This window comes from Harpia harpyja, unplaced genomic scaffold (genome assembly GCF_026419915.1).
Source record: "Harpia harpyja isolate bHarHar1 unplaced genomic scaffold, bHarHar1 primary haplotype scaffold_433, whole genome shotgun sequence".
NCBI lineage: Eukaryota > Metazoa > Chordata > Aves > Accipitriformes > Accipitridae > Harpia > Harpia harpyja.
In genome coordinates, this window is record NW_026293363.1 from 1 (window position 1) to 23034 (window position 23034).

The window sequence follows — 23034 nt, forward strand, 5'->3', positions numbered from 1 at the left end:
ATCCAGGAAGGGGACCCAGATATCCGGGAAAGGGACCCAGATATCCAGGATGGGGTCAGGAGGGGACCCAGATATCCGGGAAGGGGACCCAGATATCCAGGAAGGGGACCCAGATATCTGGGAAAGGGACCCAGATATCCGGGAAGGGGACCCAGATATCCAGGAAGGGGACCCAGATATCTGGGAAAGGGACCCAGATATCCAGGATGGGGTCAGGAGGGGACCCAGATATCCGGGAAGGGGACCCGGATATCCAGGAAGGGGACCCGGATATCCGGGAAGGGGCCCCAGATATCCGGGAAAGGGACCCAGATATCCGGGATGGGGTCAGGAGGGGACTCAGATATCCGGGAAAGGGACCCAGATATCCGGGAAGGGGACCCAGATATCCAGGAAGGGGACCCAGATATCCGGGGAAAGGGGCCCAGATATCCGGGAAGGGGCCCCAGATATCCGGGAAGGGGACCCAGATATCCGGGGAAGGGGACCCAGATATCCGGGAAGGGGCCGCGGACATCGGAGCCCACCGGATGGGCATGAAGTTGAAGACGTTGGGCATCCCGGGGCAGTAGCAGAGGAAGCAGCCGATGGACACCTGGAACACGATGGCGATCACCAGGATCCGGTTCCTGCCGGGAGACGAGCCCCTATAGCCCCTCCGTGGGCACCTACAGCACCCCGTGGGCTCCTAGAGTGCCCCATAGGCTTGTATAGCAGAGCTCCTATAGACCCCATAGGCACCAGAAGAGCCCCATAGCTCCCACAGGCACTGGAAGAGCCCCTATAGACCCTGTAGGCACTGACAGAGCCCCTATAGAGCCCATAGACACCAGAGGAGCCCACTTGCTCCCACAGGCACTGGAAGAGCCCCTATAGACCCCATAGACCCCAGAAGAGCCCCATAGCTCCCATAGGCACTGCCAGAGCCCCTATAGACCCCCATTGGCACCAGAAGAGCCCACTAGCTCCCACAGGCACCGGCAGAGCCCCTATAGACCCCATAGGCACTGGCAGAGCCCCCATAGGCACCAGAAGAGCCTGCTAGCTCCCACAGGCACCGGCAGAGCCCCTGTAGACCCCATAGGCACTGGCAGAGCCCCTATAGCCCCTATAGGCACCGGAAGAGGCCCTGCTGGAAGAGGGAGAGACGTCGGGTCTTGCGGATGAGGACGTCGGCGATCTGGCACATCTCGATGCTGATGAAGAAGACGGTGTAGCAGGTGTACTGCTGGTAGTGGCGCTGCTCGAAGGTCTACGGGGGGCAAAGCGGGACGTATAGGTCAGCGAGGGGGACGTATAGGGGCCTATAGGGGTCTCTAGGGGTTGTACGTACCCATTGCTGGCCGTAGCTGTCCTGCAGCTCCTGCTCGTGGGTGTCCTCCCAGCGCGGGCGCAGTCCCAAGCAGAGCAGAGGCCACCAACCCTCCTGCGCCATCGCCACGAAGTAGTCGGTGAAGCCGGCGAAGGACTGGATGGCACCTACCGGGGGGGGGGGGACACGGACACAGAGTTAGGTGGGGCACCCAGGGGTCCGGGCACCCATGGACCCCGGTGTCACGGGGACGCAGGGACCAAGGGACACGAGTGTCCGGGGACCTGGGGACCCAGGTATCTGGGTGTCCTGGGACTCGGGGACCCGGATGTCTGGGCGTCCTGGGACACAAGGACCAAGGGACGCGGGTGGCCGGGCACCCAGATGTCCAGGGACCTGGGTGTCCAGGGACCCAGATGTCCAGGGACCCAGATGTCCAGGGACCTGGGTGTCCAGGGACCCAGATGTCCAGGGACCCAGATGTCCAGGGAACTGGGTGTCCAGGGACCCAGATGTCCAGGGAACTGGGCACCCAGATGTCCAGGGACTTGGGTGTCCAGGGACCCAGATGTCCAGGGACCTGGGTGTCCAGGGACCCAGATGTCCAGGGACCCAGATGTCCAGGGACCTGGGTGTCCAGGGACCCAGATGTCCAGGGAACTGGGTGTCCAGGGACCCAGATGTCCAGGGAACTGGGCACCCAGATGTCCAGGGACCCGGGTGTCCAGGGACCCAGATGTCCAGGGACCCAGATGTCCAGGGACCCAGATGTCCAGGGACCTGGGTGTCCAGGGACCCAGATGTCCAGGGAACTGGGCACCCAGATGTCCAGGGACCCAGATGTCCAGGGGACTTGGGTGTCCAGGGACCCAGATGTCCAGGGAACTGGGCACCCAGATGTCCAGGGACCCAGATGTCCAGGGACCTGGGCACCCAGATGTCCAGGGACTTGGGTGTCCAGGGACCCAGATGTCCAGGGACCTGGGCACCCAGATGTCCAGGGACCCAGATATCCAGGGACCCAGATGTCCAGGAACCTGGGTGTCCAGGGACCCAGATATCCAGGGAACTGGGCACCCAGATGTCCAGTGACCTGGGTGTCCAGGGACCCAGATCTCCAGGGAACTGGGCGTCCAGGGACTTGGGTGTCCAGGGACCCAGGTATCCGGGCACCCGGGGACCCAGATGTCCAGGGATCCAGGTGTCTGGGGACCTGGGTGTCCAGTGACCCAAATGTCCAGGGACCTGGGTGTCCAGGGACCCGGGTGTCCAGGGACCTGGGTGTCCAGGGACCTTGGTTTCAAGGGACCTGGGTGTCCAGGGACCCAGGAATCCAGGTGTCCAGTGACCCAGGTGTCCAGGGACCTGGGTGTCCATGGACCCAGATGTCCAGGAATCTGGGTGTCCAGGGACCTTGGTGTCAAGGGACCTGGGTGTCCAGGGACCCAGCATCTGGGCACCCAAGGCATCCAGGCAGCTGGGCACCCCCGTGTCCATGCACCCAGGAATCCGGGGCACCCCAACATCTAGACCAGCCAGACCCCCTCACCCACCCAAGGTGGACCATCCAGGCCCCCCCCATCCCTTGGTGACCCGGCCGTTCTCCCCCCCCCACCCTGACCTTGGCCACAACCCACTCATCCCCTCCCGTAGCTGGACCCCGGTGTCAGAACCCTTCCCCCAGCCCCGGAAAGACGTCCGTTATCCGGATCGTACCGATCTGGAAGTAGGAATAAGCCGCCAAAGGTTCATTGACCAATCGGTCGCGTCGAGGGTTGCGGGGCTTCAGGTGCATGATGTCGCTCTCTGCCCTCTCATAGGCCAAGGAGACCGAGGGGAACTGTGGACCCGGGTGTTTGGGTGAGGGACCCAAGTGTCCGGGAGGGACCCCTGCATCCCGTTGGGAGATGCCGGTATTTGGGAGAGGGACCCAACCCTTGGGGTGAAGGACCCAAGTGGTTGGGTGAAGGACCCAAGTGGTTGGGTGAAGGACCCAAGTGTCAGGGTGAAGGACTCAAGGTTTTGGGGTGGAGGACTCAAGGTCTCAGGGTGGAGGACCCAAGTGTCCGGGAGGGACCCCTGCATCCCATTGGGAGACGCCGGTATTTGGGAGAGGGACCCAACCCTTGGGGTGAGGGACCCAAGTGTCAGGGTGAAGGACCAAGGTCTCAGGGTGAAGGACTCAGGGTGTCAGGGTGGAGGACCCAGGTGTCCGGGAGGGACCCAGGCAGCCGGGTGGGAGACCCCGGCATCCGGGAGGGACCCCGGTGTCTGGGTGAGGCACCCAGATACTTGGGTGAAGAACCCCACCATCCATATGAAGAATCCCCCAATCTTTACGAAGAACCCCGGTTCCTGGGTGAGGAACCTCAACGACCGGTTGATGGACCCCAGTGCCTGGGTGGGGGGGCACCCTGGCATCCGGGTGGGGGGACCCCAGGCGTCCGGGCACTCACGATGTCAGTGCAGAGCTCGATGAAGAGGATGGTGATGCAGCCCAAGGGCAGGGGGACGCTGGCCGTGATGTAGATGAGGTAGGGGGTCAACTCGGGGATGTTCTTGGTCAAGGTGTAGGCGATGGACTTCTTCAGGTTGTCAAAGATCAAGCGGCCTGGGAAGGGTGGGGACGGCGTCACCGGGCTGGTGTCACCTCACGTCACCTACCCCCGGCGTCCCCCGCCCCACCTTGCTCCACGCCGGTGACGATGGAGGCGAAGTTATCATCAAGGAGGATCATGTCGGCCGCGTTCTTGGCGGCGTCGGAGCCGGCGATGCCCATGGCCACCCCGATGTCGGCCTTCTTCAGCGCCGGGGAGTCGTTCACCCCGTCCCCCGTCACCGCCACGATGGCACCCTGGGGACACGGGGAACGGAGAAGTGAGGGTTTGAAGGACATCACCGTGTCCATCATGGTGGCACCTTGGGGACAGAGGGACCAGAGAGATGGCGACAGGGACCATCACCATGTCCATCACGGTGGCACCTTGGGGACACGGGGACCGTCACCATCCCCAACGTGATGGCACCCTGAGGACAGGGACGCTGAGGGCACCTCTCTGGTCATCCCAATGTCCCCAAGGCCACCCAATGACCCCTTCCCACCAGGACTGGTGGTGGCTTTGGGCTGTGCCCGTGTCCCCAGCGTCCCCCCCAATCTCCCCGTGTCCCTCCGATGTCCCCCCAACGTCCCAAAAGTCCCCACCAGCCGCTGGCAGCTCTCCACGATGACGAGTTTCTGCTGTGGTGACGTCCGGGCGAAGACCATCTCGGGGTGGGCGCGTAGAAGAACCTCCAGAGCCTCCGGTGTCATGGACGCCAGCTCCGCTCCCGTCACCACCCGCGCCCGCGCCTGCCTGGGGGGGGGACACACACGACACACCGGACATCTGGGTCCCCCCCACCCGGACACCTGGGTCCCTCCCGGACGTCTGGGTCCCCTCTCGGACACCTGAGTCCCACCTGGGGTCCACCTGCTCAAGGGGCACGCGTAGACGAGCTGCCACCTCCTCGGGGGGGTCTCGCTGCCCTCTGAGATGATGCCGACGGCCGCCGCGATGGCCTTGGCCGTGATGGGGTGGTCTCCGGTCACCATGATCACCTGGGGACGTTGGTGTGGGCCTGATGGTTCCTCATGGTCCCCTGTGGTTCCCCATTTCCCCCCCACGTTCTTGATGTCCCGCCATCCTCATGTCCCTCATGTCCACCCCATGTCCCCAAATCCCTCCATGTCCTTGATGTCCCTCCCAATCCCCATGTCCACCTTCTGTCCCCATGTCTCTCCATGTTCTTCCATGTTCTTGATGTCCCACCATCCCCGCGTCCCTCCTGATCCCCATGTCCCTCCACGTCGCCGATGTCCCCCCATCCCCATGTCCCTCCATGTCCTTGATGTCCCCCCATCTCTATGTCCCTCCCAATCCCCATGTCCATCTTGTCCCCATGTCCCTCCATGTCCTTGATGTCCCCCCATCTCCACGTCTCTCCACGTCCTTGATGTCCCCCCATCCCCATGTCTTTCCATGTCCTTGATGTCCCCCCATCTCCACGTCTCTCCACGTCCTTGATGTCCCCCCATCCCCATGTCTTTCCATGTCCTTGATGTCCCCCCATCTCTATGTCCCTCCCAATCCCCATGTCCGTCTTGTCCCCATGTCCCTCCATGTTCTTGATGTCCCACCATCCCCGTGTCCCTCCTGATCCCCACGTCCCTCCACGTCCCCGATGTCCCCCCATCCCCATGTCCCTCCACGTCCCCAATGTCCCCCCATCCCCATGTCCCTCCACGTCCCTGATGTCCCCCCCATCCCCATGTCCCTCCACGTCCCCGATGTCCCCCCAACCCCACGTCCCTCTCAGCCCCCATGTCCCCGACGTCCCCTACCCTGATACCAGCCGTACGACACTTGAGCACGGCCTGGGGGACGGTGGCCCTGGGTGGATCGATCATGGACACCAGCCCGGCAAAGCAAAGCCCCACGGCCACCTCCGGCAGCGCCTCGGGGTCCGTCCCTGCTGCCACCGTCCCCGCCGGCAGCCAGCGGGCGCAGAACCCTTGGGAGGGACAAGGTGGGGGGGGGACACACGTGAGGGGACGCGGGGTGACGTTGGGACCGAGTGCGTGGGGGTGTTGCACGTGCCACCCTCCTGCGCACGTGTCCTCCATCCCATGTCCCCGCATCCTTCCATGTCCCACCCATATCCCCCCATCTCCTCCATGTCCCCCATCTCCCCACGATCTCCCCTCATCCCCATTTCCCCCCATGTCCCCATGATGTCCCCCCATCCCCATGTCCCCCTCAACCCCATTTCCCCCCATCCCCCCATGATGTCCCCCCATCCCCACATCCCCCCCAACCCCATCTCCCCATGATGTCCCCCCATCCCCATGTCCCCCAACCCCATCTCCCCATGATGTCCCCCCCATCCCCATGTCCCCCTCAACCCCATTTCCCCCCATCCCCCCATGATGTCCCCCCATCCCCATGTCCCCCATCCCCATCTCCCCATGATGTCCCCCCATCCCCATGTCCCACCCAACCCCATTTCCCCCATGTCCCACCATCTCCCCATGATGTCCCCCATCCCCACATCCCCCCATGATGTCCCCCCATCCCCACGTCCCCCCAACCCCATTTCCCCCCGACGTCCCCCATCCCCATCTCCCCATGACGTCCCCCCGTCCCCCTCCCCATCCCCATTCTCCCCGCCACCCCCCCCTCCACCCCACTCACCCAAGACCCTCTCCCCGCGCCCCCCCCAGCTCGGCGTAGGCCCCCTCGAAGGCTTCCCGCCATTGGGCGTCCAGGGCCAGCTCCTGTCCCTTCAGCAGCACCGTGCTGCACCGTTCCAGCACCCGCTCGGGGGCACCTTTCAGCACCAGGAGCTGCCTCTCTCCCGCCTCGTGGACCGAGAGCTGCCGAGGGACCCCCACGCCTGAGTTCCCACCTGGATGCTTGAGTCCCTCCTGGATGCCTGGGTCCCCTCCTGACCCCATCCCAGATATCTGGGTCCCCTTCCCGGGCACCTGGGTCCCCTCCTGACCCCATCCCAGATATCTGGGTCCCCTTCCCAGGCACCTGGGTCCCCTCCTGAACCCATCCCAGATATCTGGGTCCCCTTCCCGGGCACCTGGGTCCCCTCCTGACCCCATCCCAGATATCTGGGTCCCCTTCCCGGGCACCTGGGTCCCCTCCTGAACCCATCCCAGATATCTGGGTCCCCTTCCCGGGCACCTGGGTCCCCTCCTGACCCCATCCCAGATATCTGGGTCCCCTTCCCGGGCACCTGGGTCCCCTCCTGACCCCATCCCAGATATCTGGGTCCCCTTCCCAGGCACCTGGGTCCCCTCCTGAACCCATCCCAGATATCTGGGTCCCCTCCTGAACCCATCCCAGATATCTGGGTCCCCATCCCGGACATCTGGGTCCCCACCTGACCCCATCCCAGATATCTGGGTCCCCTCCTGACCCCATCCCAGATATCTGGGTCCTCTTCCCGGACACCTGGGTCCCCATCCCAGATATCTGGGTCCCCATCCCGGACACCTGGGTCCTCTCCCGAACCCATCCCAGATATCTGGGTCCCCTTCCCGGACACCTGGGTCCCCTTCTGACCCCATCCCAGATATCTGAGTCCCCTCCTGACCCCATCCCAGATATCTGGGTCCCCTTCCCAGGCACCTGGGTCCCCTCCTGAACCCATCCCAGATATCTGGGTCCCCATCCCGGACACCTGGGTCCCCTCCTGACCCCATCCCAGATATCTGGGTCCCCTTCCCAGGCACCTGGGTCCCCTCCTGAACCCATCCCAGATATCTGGGTCCCCTTCCCGGGCACCTGGGTCCCCTCCTGACCCCATCCCAGATACCTGGGTCCCCATCCCAGATATCTGTGTCCCCTCCTGAACCCATCCCAGATATCTGGGTCCCCTTCCCGGACACCTGGGTCCCCATCCCAGATATCTGGGTCCCCATCCCGGACACCTGGGTCCTCTCCCGAACCCATCCCAGATATCTGGGTCCCCTTCCCAGACACCTGGGTCCCCTTCTGACCCCATCCCAGATATCTGAGTCCCCTCCTGACCCCATCCCAGATATCTGGGTCCCCTTCCCGGACACCTGGGTCCCCTCCTGACCCCATCCCAGATATCTGGGTCCCCTTCCCGGACACCTGGGTCCCCTCCTGAACCCTTCCTGGATATCTGGGTCCCCTCCTGACCCCATCCCAGATATTTGGGTCCCCCACCCGGATTCTTGGGTGTCCCCATCCCGGACACCTGGGTCCCCCCACCTGGAACTTGTTGGTGGAGTTGAAGGGCAACTCGGCCACCTTGGGGAACCGTCCCCGCGCCTCCGACACCGTCCCCACCGTCACCTCGGCGAACTTCAGCAGCGCCGTCTCCGAAGCGTCGCCGATGACCTCACGCTGCGGAGGCGGGGCTTAAGCGGGTGGGGCTTGGGGGGGGGGTGAGGGACCTATATCCCTATATAGGACCCCTATGGGAGAGGTCTTGGCCCCTGTATGCCTTTCCAGGCCCTATATAGGGCGCCTATGGGGGTCCTTGTGTTCCCCTTTCAGCCCCATATAGGGCTCCTATAGGCATCTAAATGACATTTCCAGCCCCGTACAGTGCCTCTATAGGCATCCCGGCCCCTATATGCCCCTCCCAGCCCCATATAGTGCCCCTATAGGAGTCCTGGCCCCTATACACTTCCCCCAATCCCATATAAAGCCCCATATAGGGTCCCTACATGCTCTTCCAAGCCCCATAGAGTGTCCCTAGATGCCCCTCCCAGCCCCATATAGGGTCCCTCTACAGCCCTCCCAGCCCCATATAGGTCCCCTATAGGGCCCAATATAGAGCCCATACGTGTCCCACCTTGGCCACGGGGACGTTGTCTTGTCCCGGCTTGAACTGGGCCCTATTGCAGAGGGTGATGACGCGGCTCAGCATGGTCCACGTCTCCGATGATTGGTCGAAGCTCTGACCTAGGTGGGACATAGAGTTTGGGGGGGGGGTCACCTCGCGGGGGGGGTCCCAGGCATCCCGGGTGGGGTGGAGGTGCGCGTGGGGGGGGGGTGGACCCAGGCACGCGGCTCACCCGACTGGTCCTCGGTCGTGTCGGCCGTATGGATCTGGTTGTCGAACCAGAGATGCGCCACGGTCATGCGGTTTTGGGTGAGGGTCCCCGTCTTGTCGGAGCAGATGACCGAGGTGGAACCCAACGTCTCCACCGCTTCCAGGTTCTTCACCACGCAGTTCTTCCTCGCCAGCCTCTTCGCCGTCAGCGAGAGGCAAACCTGGAGTCGCGGAAGTCCCTCAGCACCCTGGGGAACGCTGGGAGCCCTGTGGCACCCGTAGGACCTCCTGTGGTGGCCTTGGAGCCACGGGGACCTCCAGGAAAGCGGTGGATGCCCATGGACCCGTAGGGACAACCAGAACCCTGGGTTGTGGCGGACCCACGGGGTCCTCAAGAGTCCCGGGTGACCCCATGAGGACCCTCAAGTCTCCCGTAGCACCCATGCTTTGTGATGGGACCCACAGCCCTACGGCTGAACCCCCCCATGATGCCCCAAGCCATACCGTGACAGTGGCCAGCAGCCCCTCGGGGACGTAGGCCACGACGATGGCCATGAAGAAGACCATGGCACGGAGGAAGGGGTAGCCGATGACCATGGCCACCACGAAGAAGGTGGCACCGAAGAAGATGGCAAGGCCGGCAATGATGTCAACGAAGTGCTCGATCTCGATGGCGATGGGTGTCTTCTCGTTCTCCACCCCCGAGGCCAAGCTGGCGATGCGCCCGATGATGGTCCGGTCACCCGTGTTGATCACCAACCCCATGGCCGTCCCTATAGGACCCAGATTTCCGGGTGGTTTAAGGGACCCGGGTGTCCAGGTGGGACCCAGATGTCCGGGTTGGACCTGGGTGTCCAGGTGGGACCCAGGCGTCCGGGTGGGACGCACCTTCTAGGCACATGGTGGAGAAGAAGGCGATGTTGCGGGTCTCCAAGGGCGAGTCATGGGTGCACTCGGGTGACCGCGTCTGGGGCTCCGACTCCCCCGTCAACGACGAGTTGTCCACCTGGAGGTGGTGGTGGGACGACACGTCTCAGCCTGGCGGGGGGGGAACCCAGGTGTCTGGTCACCCCCCCCCCCGAGAGGGACCCAGGTGTCCGGGCCCACCTTGCAACCCTGGGCTGAGATGATGCGGATGTCTGCAGGGACTCGGTCCCCTCCTTTGATCTCCACCAGGTCACCGACCACCAACTCGTTGGCGTTGATCTGTAGTTTGTCTCCTTCCCGGATCACCGTGGCTTGCTGGAGGTCACAGAGGAACCCAGGTGTCCGGGTGGGAACCCAGATGTCCGGGTGGGGAAGGGACCCAGGTGTCCGGGTGGCCCCACCTGAGGGACGAGGTTCTTGAAGCTGGCGATGATGTTGGTGCTCTTGAACTCCTGGTAGTAGCCGAAGCAGCCGGTGACGACGACGACGGCGATGAGGGCGATGGCGAGGTACAGCTGGTGGGAAGGGACAAGATCAGGCCCACGGGGTGGGGACCCAGGCATCCGGGTACCCCCATCCAAGGGGACCCAGGTGTCCTGCTTCCCTCCCCGAGGGTCCTAGACATCCGGATCCCCCCTCCAAGCCCCGCAGGTTCTCCCCTCCTGAGCGTTCCTGGCTTCCAGGTACCCCCCAAGATGGACCCAGATGTTCCCCAGATGGACCTAGGTGTTCCCCCACCCCGAGACGGACCCACACGTTCCCCCCACATGGACCTAAGTGTCCCCAGCCCAGATGGACCCAGGGGTTCCTCAACCCATGGACCCCGTGTCCCCTGCCAGATGGACCCAGATGTTCCCCCAGATGGACCCAGATGTTCCCCCAGATGGACCCAGATGTTCCCCCCGAGATGGCCACAGATATGAACCCAGAGGTTCTCCCAGATGAACCCAGAGGTTCTCCAACCCAGATCTTCCCCAAGATGGACCCAGGTGTTCCTCAACCCATGGACCCATGCGTTCCCTCCTAGATGGACCCAGATGTTCCCCCCCGAGATGGACCCGGGCATCTTCCCCCACCACAGATGGACCCAGGGGTCCAACGTACGTTGTCGGAGCTGCCGCGGTCACCCTCCCCCTCCTGCACGCCGTAGGCGATGAGGCAAATGGCCGCCGCCACCCACATCAGGCACTGGAGACCCCCGGCCAGCTGCCGCCCAAACTTGACGCACTCGGGGGTCCCCCGGGGGGGCCGGAGCTCGTTGGGACCGTCCCGCAGCAGCCGCTCGGCTGCCACCGCTTCTACCAGGCCCTGCCGGGGTCGGTGGGGGTCGATGGGGTCAATGGGGGGTCAACGGGGTTGATGGGGGTCATGGAGTTGGCTGGGGTCAATGGGGTTGGTGGGGTCAACGGGGTTGATGGGGGTCATGGAGTTGGCTGGGGTCAACGGGGTTGGTGGGGTCAACGGGGTTGATGGGGTCAACGGGGATGTTGGGGGTCATGGAGTTGGCTGGGGTCAACGGGGTTGGTGGGGTCAATGGGGGTTGATGGGGTCAACGGGGATGTTGGGGGTCATGGAGGTGACTGGGGTCAACGGGGTTGGTGGGGCCAATGGGGTTGGTGGGTCATGAGGGGGTCAACGAGGTTGGTTGGGGTCAACGTGATTGGTGGGGCCATGGGTCAACAGAGGTCAATGGGGTTGAGGGTCACGGTGCTGGGAGCTGTGGGGGTTGGCCGGGGTCAGAGGTCAGGGGTCACCAACCTTGGTGATGCTGGTGCTGTACTTGAGCTCCAGGTCGTTCACGTCAAGCTTGTGGTCATCCTGGGGGCAGCCGCCTCAGCACTGGCCCCCGACCCTCGCAGTGCCCCCCAGTATAGCCCAGTGCCCTCACAGCCCCTCCCAGTGCCCTATTGACCTTCCCAGTCCCCCTCTTGACCTCCCAGTCCTCCCCATTGACCCTCCCAGTCCCCCACTGACTGTCCCAGTTGCCTCCATTGACCCTTGACGAGCCCCCCACTCCCTCAGTTGACCTCCCAGTGCCCCCCATTGACCCCCAGTCCCTCTTGTTGACCTCCCAGTCCCCCAACTGACCTCCCAGTCTCCCCCATTGACCCTCCCAGTCCCCCCTCATACCACATCCATCTCCTTCTTCATGTCTTCCAGTTTCTCCTGCTTGCGGCGGCCACGGCCCTTTTTCGCCGGGGGCGGGGCCTTGCCCCGTGGCCCCAACTCATAGCTCTCCTGGGGGCAGAAGTCAAGGGTCAAGGGTCAGCTGGGGGCAGGTCCCTTCGTCCGTCCGTCCATCCCTCCCACCTCCATCTTTCCCTTCGCCTCGTGCCACCTTCTCTCCGCCCACGTGTCCATCTGTCTGTCCCTCCATTGCTCCATCCCTCCGTCCATCCTTCTGTCCATCCCTCCCTCCTTTCTACTGTCCCTCTGTCCATCTCCCTGTCCACCCCTCCATCCTTCTGTCCATCCCTCCCTCCCTCCTGCCACCCCTCTGCCCCTTCCTCCAGCCTTCTATCTGTCCCTCTGTCCCCCCATCCACCCCTCCATTCCTCCACCCTTCCCTCCATCCTTCTGTCCATCTCTCCCTCCGTCCATCCCTCCATACCTCCTCCATCCCTCCTTCTGTCCAGCCCTTCATTCCTCTCTCCATCCCTCCATCTTTCCATCCCTCCTCCATCTCTCCATTTCTCCATCTCTCCATTTCTCCATTTCTCCATCCCTCCAACCCTCCTCCATCTCTCCTCCATCCCTCCATCTCTCCATTTCTCCATCTCTTCTCCATTTCTCCATCCCTCCATCCTTCCATCTCTCCATTTCTCCATTCCTCCATCTCTCCATCCCTCCAACCCTCCTCCCTCTCCTCCATCTCTCCATTTCTCCATCTCTCCATCCCTCCATCCCTCCATTTCTCCATCTCTTCTCCATTTCTCCATCCCTCCATCCCTCCATTTCTCCATCTCTTCTCCATTTCTCCATCCATCCTCTGTCTTTCCATGCCTTCTCCATTTCTCCATCCCTCCTCTATCTCTCCATCCCTCCATCCATCTCTCCATCCCTCCTCCATTTCTCCATCCCTCCATCTTCTCCCCCTCTCCCCTCACCTCCTTCCCCATGGCAGCTCCCGGCAGCTCCCAGTGCCTCCCAGTGCCTCCCAGTCCTCTCCCCACCTCCCCTTATAACCCACCTTGGGGAACCGCCCCAAGGTGACCTCGCTGGGACGCCTGGGTCCCTCCTTGGGGGGGGGGGGGGAGTGGGTGGGGACACCCACGTCCCTTTTTTGGAGGGGAACTAGGACAACCGGGGGGGGGGGGTGTCTTGGGGGTGTCATCACCCAGATGCCTGGGTCCCCCAAAACGCCTGGGTTCCCCCCAAAAATCTGGGTCACATGGTGGGGGGCTCCCAAACGCCCCCCCCCCCCGGCCCACACTGCCCTTGATGCTGTTCCCCCCCCCCCCCCCCCCCCCCGCTTATCAGGTTCTGGCTTATCAATTGTGGGGGAGGGGAGGCCCCAGACGCCTGGGTCCCCTTTTGCCGCTCGTTAATGATTAATTACTGATACCTTATCAGTCTTGTCCCCATGAGGGGTGTGTGGGAGGGTGTAATTGCGGGGGGGGGGATGTTTTTCGGGACCCCAAGCATCCGGGCTCCCATCATGCTTTGCTCTAAGCTTAGCTACTGCTGTCCTTCCCGGGGAGGGGGGGGGCAAGCAGGCATCCCGGCATCACCACCACATCCCCCCCCCCCCCCCCAAAAAACAGGTCTGGGACTTCCCATCATGCTTCGCTCTACCCCATCGCCCTTTGAGGGGACTCGGGTTTTCGGGGCCCCACGGCGTCACCCTGGTTTTGGTCGGGTGAACCCAGGTGCTCGTCATGCCTTCCCCGCCCCCCCCCCCCCCCCCAAAAAAAAAAAAAAAGGGAACCCAAGCATCCGGGCTCCCATGATGCCTTGCTCTGCCCACCACCAACCCCATGGGGACCCAGGTGTCCGCGTTCCCAGCAAGCTTTGCGGGTGTATATGGGGGGGGGTGGTAGGATGGCATGACCCGCCCCGGACGCCCGGGTCCACCGCACAAGATCCGTGGGGACGTTTGGGTCCTCCAGCCTTCAACCTCAACTTGGAGGGGGGGGGGTGTCAGGTGAGACGGGACCATCGATTGGTCCGGACGTTTGGGTCCCTTTGGGGTAGGAGGACCATGGGGTGGTGGGACTCGGACGCTTGGGTCCCTTTGGGGCAGGAGGGCTATGGGTGGTGGGATCTTTTGGGTGGTGGGACCTTTTGGGTGGTGGGACCCCTTGGGTGGTGGGACTCGGACGCCTGGATCCCTTTGGGGCAGGAGGGCTATGGGTGGTGGGATCTTTTGGGTGGTGGGACCCCTTGGGTGGTGGGACTCGGATGCCTGGATCCCTTTGGGGCGTCTATGGGGTGGTGGGATCCAGATGCCTGAGTCCCTTTGGGGCAGGAGGGCTATGGGTGGTGGGATCTTTTGGGTGGTGGGACCCCTTGGGTGGTGGGACTCGGATGCCTGGATCCCTTTGGGGCGTCTATGGGGTGGTGGGATCCAGACGCCGGGGTCCTTTCAGGGTAGGAGGTCCATGGGGTGGTGGGACCCATCGGGTGGTGGGACTCAGACACCTGGGTCCCTTTGGGGCATCTGTGGGGTGGTGGGATCCAGACACGTAGGTCCCTTTGGGGCAGGAGGTCTATGGGTGGTGGGATCTATCGGGTGGTGGGACTCGGATGCCTGGATCCCTTTGGAGCATCTATGGGGTGGTGGGACCTGGATGCCTGAGTCCTTTTGGGGCGTCTATGGGGTGGTGGGACCCAAACGCCTGGGTCCTTTCAGGGTAGGAGGTCCATGGGGTGGTGGGACCTATGGGGTGGTGGGACCTATGGGGTGGTGGGACCCAGACGCCTGGGTCCTTTCAGGGTAGGAGGTCCATGGGGTGGTGGGACCTATGGGGTGGTGGGACCTATGGGGTGGTGGGACCCAGACGCCTGGGTCCTTTCAGGGTAGGAGGTCCATGGGGTGGTGGGACCTATGGGGTGGTGGGACCTATGGGGTGGTGGGACCCCTTGGGTGGTGGGACCCAGATGCCTGGGTCCCTTTGGGGCAGGAGGTCTATGGGTGGTGGGACTCGGATGCCTGGGTCCCTTTGGGGTGTCTGTGGGGTGGTGGGACCTGGATGCCTGGGTCCCTTCAGGGTAGGAGGTCCATGGGGTGGTGGGACTCGGACACTTGGGTCATCTATGGGGTGGTGGGATCCAGACGCCTGAGTCCCTTTGGGGCAGGAGGTTTATGGGTGATGGGACCTGGACACCTGGGTCCCTTTGGGGCATCTATGGGGTGGTGGGACCCAGACGCCTGGGTCCCTTTGGAGCATCTATGGGGTGGTGGGACCCAGACGCCTGAGTCCCTTTGGAGCATCTATGGGTTGGTGGGACCCAGATGCCTGGGTCCCTTTGAGAAGAGGGAAGGAAATGGGCTCGACTGGCTTCGAGCGGGGGAGGAGGCTAAGAACCCGGACGCCTGGGTTCCTCTTGTGTCTCAGAGGGGTGGGGGAAGGAGGCCAAACCCAGATGCTTGGGTCCCCTCGGACGCCTGGGCCCCCCCCCCCCCCCCCCGGACGCTTGGGTCCCCCTCCGTTGATGCTTTGACCTCCTCGGTCAGGTCCAGACTCTGCCGACATGTGGGTCTTTGTCTGCCTCCTCTTCTTCATCCCAGGTAGGGACCTTCCTCGGATGCCTGTGTCCCCTGAGGGGCTGGGGGGGGTCATGGTGGGCGAGGAGGGAGTCCCTCTGCTCTTTGGGGATGATGGGTAGCGTTCCCCAGATGCCTGGGTCCCCAAAACACCTGGGTCCCCTGGAAGCCTGGGTCCCTCCGGTCTTTGGGGTTGAAGGTATCGCCGGAACGTCTCCATCCGTGGACACCTGGGTCCCCAGACACCTGGATCTCCAGATGCCTGAGTCCCTCAGCTGCCAGGGTCCCTCTGGCCTTCGAGGGTTGAAGGCCTCCTCAGAACATCTCAGTGCCCAGCCATCTGCGGCTCCAGACACCTGGGTCCCCAACCACCTGCGTCCCCAAAACACCCGCGTCCCGGGACATCTAGGTCCCTCAGCAACCTAAGTCCCTCCGGCCTTTGGGGTTGAAGGTGTCTCCGGAACATCTCCAGCCCCGGACTCCTGGGTCCCTGGACCCCGGGGTCCCCGATGACCTGGGTCCCCACGTTCCTGGGTCTCCAAAACACCTCAAAGACCTGGGTCCCTTACGCTTTCTTCAGGCTCCCTGTCCATCTGCTTGGAGCCGGTGACAGGTCCAAAGGAGTTGGTGGCCGAGTTGGGTTCCTGCCTCTACATCTCCTGCCGCTACGACCTGTGTAAAGCGGGGCCGGACGCCCAGCTCCATAAACTCCATTGGATCCGTAATCCCTTTTATGACAACACGAAGCAGGAATTTATAGGGGTGAAGGTGAACGAACCCCGAAGAACCTCAGAAACCAACGAGGGCGACTGTAGCCTGATCCTGCGCCGCGTCCGGGCCAGCGATGCCGGTTTGTATGGGCTGCGGTTGGTGGCCAATCCCAGCCGTCGGTCCTACAAGGAACTCCGGTGGATGCACCCTGTCACCGTCAATGTCACCGGTAGAGACAGGCACCTGCCTGACGCCCCCTTGTCCTCCCATTTCTCACCCCCGTTGTCCCCCCCGTTGTCCCCCTTTGTCCTGCCCATTGTCCCCCCATTATCCCCATGTCGTCACCCCATTATCTCTCTACTTGTTCCCCCTTTTTCGCCTCGTTGTCCCCCCATTATCCCTCCCCTTGTCCCCCTTTGTCCCCCCATTATCTCCCTCCCATTATCCCCCATCATCCTCCCATTGCCCCCCCGCTGTCCCGCATCACCCCATATTGTTCCCCCATTGATCCCCCCATCCATCCCCCCTTGTCCCCGCATTATCCCCATCTTATCCCCCCCATTGTCCCCCCCATCACCCCATATTGACCCCCCTTACCCTCTCCTCCATCTGTCTCCCCCCACCCCGGACACCTCTCGCAGACACCCCCCCTGCCCCCCACCTATGGCCGGACCCAGCGCCCCTCACCCAAGGCCAGAAGACCACCCTCGGGTGCTGGGTGCACCCCGCCTGCCCCGAAGAAACCCTCACCCTCACCTGGGAGGGACCCATCACCAAGACACCGGGGGTCCAGGTGGAGGCCTGGACCCCCCCGGACACCGTCGTGTCCTTCCCGGTTATCGGCACCCTCTTGGCCTTCGAACCCCTTTGGTACCATGATGGGACCTTCCTCAACTGCAGCCTGCGGGGGTCCGACAGAAAGACCCTCACCTGGGCGTCCCGGGAGCTCCAGGTCAACTGTGAGATATGGGGTGGGGGGTCCTTGGGTGGGGGGGTTATGTTTTCCATGGGGGGGGGGGTGGCACCTGGGTTCCTCATAGGAGGGTTCTGGGGGGACGGCAGATGAGCCTGGCTTGGGTGTCCCACCAGCTTTAGGTCCACTTTGAGATACTTGGGGGGTCCCTGGGGGGGGTTCCTTGGGGGTTATGGGGGTCCCTGGGGGTTATGGAGGTCCCCTGGTTGCCCGGCTGGCCCATATGGGGATTATGGGGGGGGGTCTTGGGGGGGTTCTGGGGGTGAGGGTGTCCCTTGAGGGGGCTATAGGGGTCTTGGGGTTGGGTCCCAGAGGGATTTTGGGGGTCCCCGGGGCGCTTATGGGATTCTAGAAGTGCGGTGTAGGACCCATACTGGTTTGTACTGGTTCCCCCCCCCCCCGCCGCCAGATGCCCCGCGGGACGTGCAGGTGGAGGTGACACCGTCGTCGCCCATCTACGAGGGCCAGGAGGTGACGCTGCGCTGCCGGAGCTCGGCCAAACCCCCGTCCCACGCCTACACCTGGAGCTTGGGGGGCCGGATCCTGTCCCACCAGACGGCCCAGGTGGTCCTGAGGACCGTCCAGGCCACCGACAGCGGCTCCTACAGCTGCCAGGCCACCAACGCTGTGGGGACAGCCGAGTCGCTCCCCACCACCCTCGAGGTCTACTGTGAGTGGGGCGAGATGGGGGCGGGCGGGGCAAGATGGCGGCAGAGGGCGGGGCACGATGGCAGAAGGCGGGGGAAGGCGGCGGTGGTGGGTGGGGCAAGATGGCAGCACGGGGGGGACTTGTCAATCACCCTTAGCCCCGCTCCGTGAGGCACCTGTCAATCACCCTTGGCTCTGCCCCATGAGGCACCTGTCAATCACCCTTAGCCCCACCCCACGAGGCACCTGTCAATCACCCTTGGCTCCGCCCCATGAGGCACCTGTCAATCACCCTTAGCCCCACCCCACGAGGCACCTGTCAATCACCCTTAGCCCCACCCCACGAGGCACCTGTCAATCACACTTTGTCCCACCCCACGAGGCACCTCTCAATCACCCTTAGCTCCGCCCCACGAGGCACCTGTCAATCACCCTTAGCCCCACCCCACGAGGCACCTGTCAATCACACTTTGTCCCACCCCACGAGGCACCTCTCAATCACCCTTAGCTCCGCCCCACGAGGCACCTGTCAATCACCCTTAGCCCCACCCCACAAGGCACCTCTCAATCACCCTTAGCCCCACCCCATGCTGAAACTGTCATTCGCCCAGAGCCCCACCCCATAAGTCACCTGCCAATCATCCATCACCCTGCCCGTGTCAATCACCCTTTGCCCCGCCTCTTTCTGGCCCCGGGGGGGCGTGGCGTGGCCAGAACCTCTCCCAACCAATGACCGCCCACAGACGCCCCACGGGACGTGCGGGTGGAGGTGACACCATCGTCCCCCGTCCACGAGGGCTGGGAGGTGACGCTGAGCTGCCGGGACTCCTCCAGCCCCCCGTCCCACGCCTACACCTGGAGCTTGGAGGGCCACATCCTGCCCCACCGCACGGCCCAGGTCCTCCTGCGGGCCACCAAGGCCACGGATGGTGGCTCCTACAGCTGCCAGGCCACCAACGACTTAGGGACATCCAAGTCCTTCCCTACCACCCTTGAGGTCTACTGTGAGTGGGGCAAGATGGCGGTGGCGGGTGGGGCAAGACGGCGGTGGGGTGGTCAAGATGGTCGTAGGGTGGTCAAGATGGCGGTGGGGTGGTCAAGATGGCGGTGGGGTGGTCAAGATGGTCGTAGGGTGGTCAAGATGGTGGTGAGGTGGTCAAGATGGCTGTAGGGTGGTCAAGATGGTGGTGAGGTGGTCAAGATGGCTGTAGGGTGGTCAAGATGGTGGTGAGGTGGTCAAGATGGCTGTAGGGTGGTCAAGATGGTTGTAGGGTGGTCAAGATGGCGGTGGGGTGGTCAAGATGGCGGTGGGGTGGTCAAGATGGCGGTGAGGTGGTCAAGATGGTGGTGAGGTGGTCAAGATGGTTGTAGAGTGGTCAAGATGGCGGTGAGGTTGGTCAAGATGGCGGTGGGGTGGTCAAGATGGTGGTGAGGTGGTCAAGACGGTTGTAGGGTGGTCAAGATGGCGGTGGGGTGGTCAAGATGGTGGTGGGGTGGTCAAGATGGCAGTGAAGTGGTCAAGACAGTTGTAGGGTGGTCAAGATGGTGGTGAGGTTGGTCAAGACGGTTGTAGGGTGGTCAAGATGGCGGTGGGGTGGTCAAGATGGTTGTAGGGTGGTCAAGATGGCGGTGAGGTTGGTCAAGATGGCGGTGGGGTGGTCAAGATGGTCGTAGGGTGGTCAAGATGGCGGTGAGGTTGGTCAAGATGGTGGTGAGGTGGTCAAGATGGCTGTAGGGTGGTCAAGATGGCGGTGAGGTTGGTCAAGATGGCGGTGGGGTGGTCAAGATGGCGGTGATGAGGTCACGGTGGCCGTGGGGTGATCAAGACGGTGGTAGGGTAGTCAAGGTGGTCGTAGGTGGTCAAGATGGCCATAGAGCGGTCGAGGTGGAGATTGGTTGGCCACCGTGGTAGGATGGCGGTCAGGGGGGTCATGGGGTGGTCAAGACGGCCAATGGGGTGGTCAAGATGGTGGTAGGGAGGGGTCAAGGTCACCGTCGGGGGTCAAGATGGCCGTAGGGTGGTCAAGGTGGTGGCGGCAGGCTAGTCATGGTGGCTGTGGGGTGGTCGAGGTGGTCGTGGGGTGGTCGGAGTGGCCATAGGATGGGGGTGTGGCACGTGCTCCTTCAGCCAATCCCCTTTAGCCCCGCCTCTCACTCTTCGCCCCGCCTTCTCCCCTTCCCTAGACCCTCCCCGAACGGCCACCTTGGAGAACTTGACCTCTCTGCCGGCGCTTGTGGGTTCCCGCGTCACCTTACGCTGCGCCTTTGGCCCCGCCCACCCCGCTCCCACCTACGTCCAATGGCTACGCAACGATCGCTGGGAGGCCAACACCCCTGGCCCCGCCCTCACCTTCAACGCCGACCCCGCCCGTGCCGGTGCCTACCGTTGCACTGGCCAAAATCCCGCCGGCAGCGTCCTCTCCCCACCCCTGTCCGTCATCGTCTGGTGTGAGTGGTGGTTTCGAGGCTCCCCCCCCCCCATTGGTGGTGGCAGTTTCGGGGGGCCCTGGGAGCAGTTTCATGACCCCCCCCCCCAGTCCCGTCCCCCCTAAATGGAGGTTTTGAGGCCCCCAATAATAATTTCAGGTCCCCCCCCCAATTAAGGTTTCAAGCCCCCCCGCTAGTGCTTTTGAGCCCCCCCCAGCCCTAGATCACAGTTTTGAGCCCCCCCAGCCCCAAATGACAGTTTCAAGCCCTCCCCAGCACTTTTGATCCTCCCACCCCCAAATATCTGTTTCAAGCCCGCCCCACGTCCCCCAATGACAGTTTCTCTCCCCCCACCCTGTATTTTTGAGCCCCCAGCCCCCTTTTGAGCCCCCCACCCCCGTAATATCAGCTTCAAGCCCCCCCGCAGCCCTAAATGACAGTTTCAAGCCCCCCTTTGAGACCCCTACCCCCAAATATCAGTTTCAAGCCCTCCCCCGCAGCCCTAAATGACAGTTTCAAGCCTCCCCGCCCCCTTTTGAGACCCCTACCCCAAATATCAGTTTCAAGCCCTGGCCCGCAGCCCTAAATGACAGTTTCAAGCCCCCCTTTGAGACCCCTACCCCCAAATATCAGTTTCAAGCTCCCCCCACAGCCCTAAATGACAGTTTCAAGCCCCCCTTTGAGACCCCTACCCCAAATATCAGTTTCAAGCCCTGCCCCGCAGCCCTAAATGACAGTTTCAAGCCCCCCTTTGAGACCCCTACCCCAAATATCAGTTTCAAGCTCCCCCCGCAGCCCTAAATGACAGTTTCAAGCCCCCTTTGAGACCCCTACCCCCAAATATCAGTTTCAAGCCCTGCCCCGCAGCCCTAAATGACAGTTTCAAGCCCCCCTTTGAGACCCCTACCCCCAAATATCAGTTTCAAGCCCCCCCGCAGCCCTAAATGACAGTTTCAAGCCCCCTTTTGAGACCCCTACCCCCAAATATCAGTTTCAAGCCCTGCCCCGCAGCCCTAAATGACAGTTTCAAGCCCCCCTTTGAGATCCCTACCCCCAAATATCAGTTTCAAGCCCCCCCACAGCCCTAAATGACAGTTTCAAGCCCCCTTTGAGACCCCTACCCCCAAATATCAGTTTCAAGCCCTGCCCCGCAGCCCTAAATGACAGTTTCAAGCCCCCCTTTGAGACCCCTACCCCCAAATATCAGTTTCAAGCCCTGCCCCGCAGCCCTAAATGACAGTTTCAAGCTCCCCGCCCCCTTTTGAGACCCCTACCCCAAATATCAGTTTCAAGCCCTGCCCCGCAGCCCTAAATGACAGTTTCAAGCCCCCCTTTGAGACCCCTACCCCCAAATATCAGTTTCAAGCCCCCCCCCCGCAGCCCTAAACGACAGCTTCAAGCCCCCCCCCCGCCCCGTTTTGAGCTCCCGCCACCCCCCAAATATCGGTTTCGAGGCGCCCCAATCTCCACCGAGGCCGGTTTCTCTCCCTTCCCTCCAGATCCTCCCAAGAGCGTCCGGGTCCTGCAGAGCCCGGCGGGGCCGGTGGTGGCCGGGGGGGGTCCCGTACGACTCCGCTGCCAGATCGGAGCCGCCGAGCCCCCCCGGGTGACGGTGCGGTGGTTCAAGAACGGGCAGGAGCTGCCCGTACCCAGCCCCGACCTGATCCTGCCGGGACCCGAACCTGCCGACGCCGCTGCCTACGCCTGCCGGGCCCAAAACGACGTGGGGGGCACCCGCAGCCCCCCCGTCACCCTCGATGTCCGCTGTGAGTCGTAGCCCAAAATTCTCCCGGGGGGGGGACACGGGTATTTGGGTGGACCCCCCCACACCCCCAGGACCCCCTTTTTCCCCTTTTTCTCTTCTTTACGGGAAGCACCCAGGTATCTGGGACCCCCCCCAAAAAAGAGGACCCAGGTATCTGGGCCCCCCACCCCAAAAAGGGGACCCAGGCATCCTGGTGACACCCCCCCCCAATCTGGACCCCCTTTTTCCCCTTTTTGTCTTCTTTATGGGAAGGACCCAAGTATCTGGGTGGCCCCCCCACACCCCCAGGACCCCCCTTTTTTCTTCTTTACGGGAAGCACCCAGGTATCTGGGACCCCCCCAAAAAAGAGGACCCAGGCATCTGGGCCCCCCCCCACCCCAAAAAGGGGACCCAGGCATCCTGGTGACCCTGCTCCAGACCCCCTTTATCCCCTTTCTCTTCTTTACGGGAAGCACCCAGGTATCTGGGACCCCCCCCAAAAAAGAGGACCCAGGTATCTGGGCGCCCCCCCCCCCCCAAAAAGGGGCCCCAGTTATCCGGGTGCTGACGTTTGCGCCGCAGTCGGACCCCAGGGGGTCGAGCTGGTGCCGGACCCGAGCGGCCGCGTGCCGGAGTCGACCAACGTCACCCTCCGGTGCCGCGCCGCCGCCAGCCCCCCCCCCAGCGCCTTCGAGTGGTTTCGGGACCAACGACCCCTCGGCCGGACCCCCAAAGGATTCTGGGTGCTCCCGGCGGCGGGCACGCGGCTGTCGGGGCGGTATCGCTGCCGCGTCACCAACGACATCGCCACCGTTGACTCCGCCGACGTCGTCGTCACCGTTTACCGTAAGATTCAGCCGTTCGGGTCATTTCGGGGGCGATTTCGCCCGACGGCACCCAAGCGTCTGGGTGGGTTGGGGTGGGGGGGGGGGACACGCCCAGGCATTTGGGACCGGGGGGACCCAGAAATCCGGGTGTCCCCTCTTCTTCTCCCCCCCCATAGACT

At 63.1% G+C, this 23034-nt stretch overlaps 1 protein-coding gene across 1 annotated transcript in view; it reads right to left on the reverse strand.

The window, feature by feature from the left end:
• Nucleotides 1-55: 55 nt before the first annotated feature.
• LOC128138419 (potassium-transporting ATPase alpha chain 1-like) overlaps nucleotides 56-23034 on the reverse strand; it is a 29282-nt gene continuing 6303 nt past the window's right edge. The window contains 22 exon segments of the mRNA XM_052779696.1: nucleotides 56-629; nucleotides 1119-1252; nucleotides 1334-1479; nucleotides 3029-3152; nucleotides 3769-3923; nucleotides 3998-4166; nucleotides 4515-4665; nucleotides 4772-4824; nucleotides 4827-4910; nucleotides 5694-5863; nucleotides 6544-6568; nucleotides 6570-6725; nucleotides 8101-8235; nucleotides 8690-8799; nucleotides 8913-9111; nucleotides 9395-9663; nucleotides 9779-9896; nucleotides 9998-10132; nucleotides 10219-10332; nucleotides 10922-11125; nucleotides 11576-11635; nucleotides 11948-12055. Of these exon segments, the coding sequence (XP_052635656.1) occupies nucleotides 56-629; nucleotides 1119-1252; nucleotides 1334-1479; nucleotides 3029-3152; nucleotides 3769-3923; nucleotides 3998-4166; nucleotides 4515-4665; nucleotides 4772-4824; nucleotides 4827-4910; nucleotides 5694-5863; nucleotides 6544-6568; nucleotides 6570-6725; nucleotides 8101-8235; nucleotides 8690-8799; nucleotides 8913-9111; nucleotides 9395-9663; nucleotides 9779-9896; nucleotides 9998-10132; nucleotides 10219-10332; nucleotides 10922-11125; nucleotides 11576-11635; nucleotides 11948-12055 (3393 nt within the window).